The 9,051-nt window shown below is 32.8% G+C and overlaps 1 protein-coding gene across 1 annotated transcript in view; it reads right to left on the bottom strand.

The window, feature by feature from the left end:
* LOC119836666 overlaps positions 1 to 9,051 on the bottom strand; it is a 121,244-nt gene that overhangs the window by 3,978 nt on the left and 108,215 nt on the right. Inside the window, exons 28-35 of the mRNA XM_038362059.1 lie at positions 4,409 to 4,462; positions 3,561 to 3,662; positions 3,212 to 3,283; positions 2,672 to 2,771; positions 1,612 to 1,671; positions 1,133 to 1,257; positions 455 to 616; positions 52 to 120 (exon numbers count right to left, since the gene is read on the bottom strand). Coding sequence (XP_038217987.1) covers positions 52 to 120; positions 455 to 616; positions 1,133 to 1,257; positions 1,612 to 1,671; positions 2,672 to 2,771; positions 3,212 to 3,283; positions 3,561 to 3,662; positions 4,409 to 4,462 — 744 coding nt within the window. The remainder of the gene's footprint in view (positions 1 to 51; positions 121 to 454; positions 617 to 1,132; positions 1,258 to 1,611; positions 1,672 to 2,671; positions 2,772 to 3,211; positions 3,284 to 3,560; positions 3,663 to 4,408; positions 4,463 to 9,051) is intronic.

The following is a 9,051-nucleotide window of genomic DNA, read 5'->3' as shown; positions in this document are numbered from 1 at the left end:
GCCCTCGCCGGTGACGGGTTGCACGCAGGCGAGCCCGAGCGCGCGACCCGCCTTCTTCGTCAGCTCCACTTCTATCTCATCGTACGCGATCGGCTCCGGCCGGTGGATGTTCATTTTCAGCTGAAAATGTAAACAATAATGTTATAGTGAGACTAGCTGGACTCGTATACCATTTGGGGGTATGAGGAATATATTGGCTGATTCTTAAATCTATCCGATAAGCACACAGAATATCATGAGAATCGGTTAAGCCATTTCGAAGGAGAACGGTAACTAACATTATAACAGGAGAATTATATATATATAGAGATATAGATTTATGGCTATGCTACTATATGAACCTCTGCAGCCTACCTACGCCTACTTATTAAATCCCTAGTAATATTATGAATGCGAAAGTAACCCGTTATTATTATAACGTAACCGTTATTGTTCTCTTTCTACGATTACATACCTTAGGGGCCTTCTGCTTAATGGACAGACACATTCTTTCATACGTCATTTCCTTAGTAATAGTGATTCCGTTGCAGTCCTTGATTTGATCTCCGGGCTTCAGGCGGCCATCTTTAGCTATGCAGCCGTTTTTATAAATGTCTAATATAACCGCTGCTGGACCCTGAAAATATGAAATATATTTAAAACCTTTATTCATAAGGTTTATAAGCCCTTGATAGAAATAACTTAATAAATCCACTAATAATAATTGGTATTTTAACCGACTTAAAAAAACGTTCTCAATTCGACTGCATTTTTGTAATCGATTTTAATAATTCTTTTTATATTCAAAATCTGTCACTTGCCATACGATCCTGTTTAAATTTGACAATTTGAAGGCGGTAATTTTTTTTTGTTTGTTTGTTAAAAATAACTATAAACAATCAATTTAATCAACAATTTATAATTTTTGAGAATAAGATAAACGCGATAATTTCTTATTGATATACTAGTATCTACTCTATATGAATGTTATAAGAAGTTGTTTGTATAGTTGAACCCACTAATCTGAGGAACTACTGGTCCGATTTGAAAATATATTTCAGTTTTAAACAGCCCATTTATTGAGGAAGGCAATATATATACCACGGAAGAAGCCAGAACGGTTCGGTAGTTTATAAAATAAATTGAAACTCACACTAAGCAAAGTATCACTCCCCCCCACTAGCAGGATACCCAGCACTTCGTTGTTGGAGTTGATCTCAATGACGGTGTCCTGGTTGGGGCGCGGCTGGGCCGTGGCGGGGTCCGCTGGCGGCTCCGCTGAGAAGTTCCAGAATTTTACCGATAAATCATTCAAAAAAATAATCAACTTTTTAACAGTTCATTCATTATTATATAACTGGTATTAAATGTTTTAATTAAGAAACTGTGTAAGCACAGACCGTCTCCTTGGTACAGTGGTTAACGCGTCCTGGGTCAATTCCCGGCGGGGACGCAAAAATGTCTCGGTCTGGCAGGACACAGAAGGCTGATCACCTACTTGTCCGTAAAGAAAATCGATCAGTGAAACAGATGTTCATCATCTGCCCCAAACCCCACTAGGGGACACGGGACTTCACTATAAGCGTACACCTTTAAATATAGCATTTCACTACACTTCTAACATGAACTCACGTTTCGCCGGAGAGGGCGCTGGCTTCGGAGTACCGCTCGGCGTTTGACTTCCGCTCACTCCTGGAAATATGAGAGTAAATTTTGTACACTCACTCATTATATAATAACAAATATAACGCCAAAGGTCTTTGTGAAACTGTAGCTCAAAACGCGTTGTGTTAAAAGATCTACATCGATAAGTAAGCAATGATTATACCCTATACTAATTTATCGACAATGGCTTTAAAATATTTGGCATACACCACACAAGAAAACGATTCGATGAGACCACAATTTGTTATGTAATATTATAGGTCATTCTCAAAGACGATACTTTTATAAGTAGAATTTTTTTAAATTTATCAGCTTGAAATCTTAACACGTTAGCATATCGCATCTTAAAATCAGACGGCACGTAACGATTTTGCCTTCAACGCAAATAAATAGTTCCGTTTATATTTAGTGCCTATGTTTCACACCAAAATAGACTGTCTCGTAATCTTGATATCTTTTAAATCTTAGAAGAGTTCAAGTTCAAACATTTTTAAATTTTTAAATTTAATTTTAAGTTTTATAGCATTGAAATGCTTTTGATAAATGAGGAATTTTTTGAAAGAATAGAAAAAATTCGAATTATTATTTTTAAAATTTTTTATAGTTTTTTTTGTATTTAATAGGTTTTTGTTTTCTATTTGTATATTAACCTAAAAAGCCGACAGACGTAGTCTTGAAGATAAAGAGCCGTTATATTTTATTTTCTTTTTAAATTTTAGACGAAAATTTCTTATATATGTAAGAAAATAACTCATCTTTTCTTGAGTATACATCGTACAGAATTTTATGGTAACAGAAATAATATAGTCACATCTTGATGGAACTGCATTTTTGACTTTTAAATTTTCTAAGAATTTAACATAATATATGGAAGTAGTGACATTATTTTGAAAATCTAAAAGTCCGACAAACATCAACTTTTTTTCCAATTAGGAGGATATTTCTTAGTCTCTTTAGATAATTTCTTAGTTTATTATTTGGTATTTAGTTAAAAAATATAATGCATATACGGTTAAGAGAAACAAACCTGAGGTTCCAGACTCATCAGCTTTGTCAGGATCTTTCATATTGGGACTGCATACTGTTAATATGACAACACCTTCAGTCTGTTTGAGTTTCGCTGCCGCCTGGAAGTTTTCATTTAAAAATGTATTATTTTTCATTTAAAAATTTATTATTTAAATTTATTGTTATTTTGTATCCATATTATGAGGAGGATTCATAAAGTCATAGCTACCGATATCTGTACAGACGGAATAACATAAATCCAGAGTACTTTAAAACTTTTAATAATAAGATAAGATGATGATGAGATACTTTATTGCTCAAATTTACATAAAAATATAGACAAAACACAACAAAAGAGGAAATACGCGCAAACGACGATCTTATCGATAGGTAGCGATCTCTTCCAATAAAATTAAAAGATAAACCTTTAAAAAAAAGTAGAATAATATATGTTCTTTTCAGACAAAAGTCTTCATTGTATGGTTATTTAGTGTTAAAGATTAAACAAAGAAAATACACTCATAAATAATTAATATGAAGTTAAAATATATCCACTTACCGCGTCATAGGTGCAACTCAGCAAGGAGTCTCTGTTGACAGCAAGAATCATATCACCGATGTTCAAACCCGCCTGGAAGTATATAATATATCAGAAAACGAATTATTTTAGAATTCATTTTGACATTTATTTTCGTAGTTTGAGTAATAGTACGAGTATATGATTATATACTGCATAGGTTATATACTACACAGCCGAAGGCCTCTCTGAATTCAGACTCTTAATTCAAAATCAAAATTCAGAATGCACAGCATAAATGCAGACAATTTCCCTGTTGGCTACACACATTCTGTTTTTTAAGATTCTTAATTTTTATACAATAATAAGAATACTATAAAAATAAACTTACTTGTTCTGCAGCGCTTCCTTCTTGTAAATCTGAAACGAAGATACCTCGCCCGGCTTCTGTATGTCTGCCCTCTATTATCATAATACCCAGACCGGCTGGACCCTGAAAGATGCAATTTGTACAATTTAAATGTGTACTAAATTTCTAACATTGCTATTCAAATATAAATATGATATTACAGAAGCCTATATTATATATTATTGGGATATTCAAAAATTTAAATAACATATTTTTGTACAACCTAAACATATTGCTTCTAAATGCGTGAGCCGATTATGATGATTTAGATAATATTAGATTCCTTTATTATCCTGAGAACATTAAATCAGATTATTTTATTTTTCATACTTTGTCGGAGCTGCTGTATTTCATAAAAACATTTATATATCAATTCTTTTACTACCTTACATAATTAAGTTAAAATATCTATGTGTGAGTTATTATAATAAGTAATTTTTTTACATATAGTAATTAAATCTTGAACTCTCAAACTTGGTAAAACCTGTATGTTAGGAGTTAGTGTATCAGTAAATATCATAATTTTTAATAAAGCTTACCATACGAAATCATAAAAACATGTTTATCCTATCCGTTTTACACATAAAACAATTTAAAATACCACTGACACACCTACATTTATAAGGAATTCTATTAACTCATAGAATTTACGTTATTTATCTACATTTTGATGATAAGTGCCAAAAATGAGAAACTTCATTCACATAAGAAAAACGTACTAACACTTTATAACCAATCAAAATGCAATATTCAAAGTTAATTATAAACCAAGACCGAAGGCGAAAAGGCGACGCAATATTTTATTGATAAACAGAAAACGATTATTCTACCTTTTTGATAGTTATATCTCGTACTCCTTTGTAGTTTGCGAAGCGGTCGTCCGGCTGAAAGAGATAATTTTAATCATGTTTTAATAAAATAATAACATAAAATAAGCTGTAATACATATTTATCACCCATAGAATGATAATAACATACAATAAACATATTATAATTTAAAATTATATAAAACAATGAATTGATTTGACAAGATACATTTTGAGAATGGAATAAAGAATAATGAATAAATCGCGTTTAAAATCCGTTGAAAAGTTTTTAATTTCTAAATGTATAATACTCGCGTAAAACCAAACACAAGAAAATACTAATATAATTGTTAATATAAATTCGAAAATGTGTATGTTTGATTATCTGTTAATCTCTTACGTCGCAACACGGCGATTACCGCGGTGAAACATGTCATTCATGGGTATTGCGTTTGATGCTCGGGCGAAGCCGCGGGCACTATGCTAGTTTTTAATTATAATGTTCTACAGATACATATGCAATCATTTACAATAATAACCCCGTGGGAATTACGGGGAAAACACTTTGCCTCTATCGGGTCTCAAATTATGTGTATAAAATTTCATCCAAATCGATTCAGTGGCTTTGACCTTAAGAAACATTTAATCTTTAATCTTAGTGGGGTTTTAGCTAACACTTTTTTCTTTCCTTTTGTCCCTGAACGTAATATGATAATTAATCGCATTCAAATGTATTTTTCATTTTGGTAACCACATACATATAAGTTACATGTACATATAAGGTATTTGTGGTTACAACTTTGCAGTGTAGGTACTTATTTCAAAACAATTCATTTAATTTAATTTAATAAATAACCATACATACAAACGGATAGTATGATTACAGACACATATTTATAATTTAATAATCGCAAAATCTAACACCAAGAAGTCCAAAAATCGAAATATCACAACGAAACATAATTATTTGGAAATATTACATCGGAAACTGTAGTCCACACTAATATTATAAAGAGAAACAATTTGTATTTTTATTTGTTTGTTTGTATGTTATGGATAAACTCAAAAACTACTGGACCGATTTTAAAAACTCTCACCATCAGAAAGCTGCAACTTCGCTGAGTGACATAGGCTATATATGTACCAAGGGCGAAGCCGGACGAACTTAAAGTTGCTTAAAAATAAATGAGTAATATAATGCAAAATTTATCCAAAAAATAGGTGAAAGCCTCTGTTGCCGCACTAAGCCAAGGCCTTTGATACAGCACGCAGCGCCGAAACCCTCCAGACCATTTTATATATTATATTTTTAATTATAAAGTTGTAACTGCTAGTATATTACATACGTATATTTTTATGTACACTGGAAAGCAGCAGATGCTTCTATATAAACCTATATTAAATATTGCGTTATATATTTACATATCTCTCTTGTTATATTGAATTTTATTTTATACTTACAACCCATTATACTGTCGCGTGCCACGCTTCACACAAGTTATTGTCATCTGTACAAACACTCAGCCATATATACACAGTCTGTCTTTGCAAAAAACAATAATGGGAAATTTCGGTATATTATTTGAATTTTTATTAAGCGCTTACACAAAAAACGTTAATTTATGATTCGAATGGTTCATTGTTTGGTTGAATTTCTTAAATATATTTTCGAATAATCGATTTTTTACCATTTTGGTTATTTTTCTTTGAATATATAATTTATAGCTATATTGAATAGATTGATGGCAATAGAATACGGTATGTTCTTTTACATTTTAATTCATCCTTTATATACAGCCTATTGACACGTGTTGATACGTAAATTTTCATGACCTATAGAATCGCATAATATCAGAAAAAATAATTTTTTATAGGAACAAAAAAACATATAGTGATATCTATAAGACTGGGTAACATTTAAATTCGTATAGAAGTTTAAAACACACCGTAAAATACATTTTCGTGAGTTATACGTTATAAAAATTAAGAAAACTTAGGTTTGTATTACCAGTTCTGTTAATCTTGTTACCAATATTAGAGTTTTAATATAAATGCATTTTGCATTTAAAACATAGGTTCTTCAAAATGCATATTTGCTTGATCCATTATGATATTAAACCATACGTAGTGCTAACTGGTTTTGCAGCCAACGTTTGAAGTGTAAAAGTCAAAGATAATCAGATCTTGGAGCGGCGTCAGTACGACATTCGGCTAATGGAATTAATCTTTGCTCCCTAGTAGTAGCTCCACTAAATGTAATAAAGTTATATTGTGATTATCTCTTTCACGGCCTTTCGTCTACTGTTGGACATAAACCTCGTAAATAGTAACATTGTACCTTTTAAAACAAACTTTTATTAGCTTCATCTGTATTTATGTATACAACCGAGTCGATGTTGATTTCCGATTTGTACACTTTTCAAGTGACAGTACAATGAATTATTCTTATTATACTGATTAGGAACGCCGGGGAAAAAATTCCCTTATATGCTTATGCTTATATGGAAAAAAATCCCTTATAAGTAAGACAATTTTGCTACCTACTACCTAGCTGGTGTTGATATAATCCGTGAGTAATACAAATGTTTGTAAACAAACCAACAATACTATAATAGCTGTTACACTAATGATACTAAGGAAGCACAGCTTCTCATATGTTTCATTTTGGCTATATACATGAAGATCTACATCAAAAATGTCAAATAGACAATCATAGGCTTTATGTACTAGCAGTGAAATTAGGTCTTAATGTTATAACTCTTAATTAAGAAGGTGTAATATCTTGTTTACATTAAACTTCTTACTTTGCAATCGCCGTATCGGTCGTTATTTTACCTCATTTTCGTTGTGTTTGTGTATACGAATACAATGTGTATATACGTACGTTTGTGTGCGTGTTTCTGTGTGTGTGCGTGTGTGTGTGTGTGTGTGTGTGTGTGTGTGTGTGTGTGTGTGTGTGTGTGTGTGTGTGTGTGTGTGTGTTTATGCGTGTGTGAGTTCCTTACCTTCTTCCTCCTGAACGAAAGCGTACGTTTCCATATTGCCCTCAACAGCACGGTCGGTTTGCAGAAATGTTCTGTGTCTAATCGCACTTCGTTCATCACAGTCATCACTGTCACCACATTATAACTACACTATACAGCACTACATAACACTATACAGCACTACATAACACTACAGAACACTGTCACTTCTGTGTTGAAAGGCATTAGGGTTGCTATGTTGATAGTTATTCATAAATGTTGACCAACTTCAGAATGAGTTAAATCGTCTGTATCTAAATTGATCTGTAGTTTTATTAATACATAAGTAACGTATTTTAAAAGAAATACAAGTGAGAACGTAAGGATAGTTTACGTTCTACGAGACATAATTAATGATAAAAACATGATAATAAATAAGCAAAAGACAGCCAAATCCAGAGTAAATCCTAAGAAATATTTTTTACCATTTTTTCTCCTTATAAATAGATTGTTTTAATTGTCAGAATTTGACCACTTAAACGGGTCCACACGCAAGGCATCAGCTTTCAAACAAAAGAAGAATCATCAAAATCGGTTCACCTAGACCAAAATCTCACAAAAAATACAGACTTGATAGCCTCCTCCTTTTTTGAAGTCAGTTGAAATACAGTAACAGTAATAAACTCTTAGATGCTTCAACGAATTGACTCGAGCGCTGTGGAAGTACGCAGCTAATAATTATGATCTATAAATTATCATTGATTTATATTGGTTTAACCTAGAAAACGATAATATTATGTTGCTAAGATATAAAATAGTTTTGGCGTTAAATTTTAAATATATGTTGCGTACTAGCGGCCCCCTCGGTTTCTTCCGTGGTACGTTTTTCCTTTCCATAAGAACTTTCGCGTGTGCCTTAACAAAAACGCAAAAAAATAGCCGAAACAGTCGAGCCGTTCTCGAGATTTACGATTGAGAACACTTTTGGCGATTTATTTTTATTTCTATAGATAGACTAGCTGTCCCGGCGAACTTCGTAACGCCATAGAATATTATTTTGACATGTTTTCCCCATCTTTCCAACCCTTTTAAACCTTCCCTAGACCTACACGGATATTTGAAGACCAAGATAAGATAAATCCGTTCAGCCGTTCTCGAGTTTTAGAGAGACTAACGAACAGCAATTAATTTTTATATACAAGAGATAGAAGCTATTATGTCAAATTTCAAACATTATAGCGCTTTGACACTTATTAGAAAGCTCGTACAGGAGAAGATATCATACATATGAGTGGGTAAGGAACGCCCGCCCCCTCACCTTTCCCAGTCTATTCTATTATTCCCCCCGTCAGTTCTTTCCTCCTGCCTTACCCTGTAAAAGTGGGCAATCCATTTGTAGAATTGATCCAGCTCGCACTGGTGAATATATCATACTCCTAAAGAAGATTGACGTGAAACAATCGAATGTTGCGTTTCGTACGATGAATGGGGAAGGAAGGCCCGACGATACTTAATCTTTCCCAGTCCATTCTTTTATTCTCGTCATCAATTAATTCAATTAAAAGTAGCGATACCATTTGTAGAATTTGGCTCACATTGCTGAAGATATCATAACCTAACAGAAGACCGTTTCCTTTTCCTCACCCGTCCCAGTCCATTCCTTCTTTCCAGTCGTTAATCCATTCCTTTTCCCTTACCCCAAAA

This window comes from Zerene cesonia, chromosome 25 (assembly GCF_012273895.1).
Source record: "Zerene cesonia ecotype Mississippi chromosome 25, Zerene_cesonia_1.1, whole genome shotgun sequence".
In the NCBI taxonomy this organism is placed as follows: Eukaryota; Metazoa; Arthropoda; class Insecta; order Lepidoptera; family Pieridae; genus Zerene; species Zerene cesonia.
This window is presented reverse-complemented; position numbering and strand designations above follow the sequence as displayed.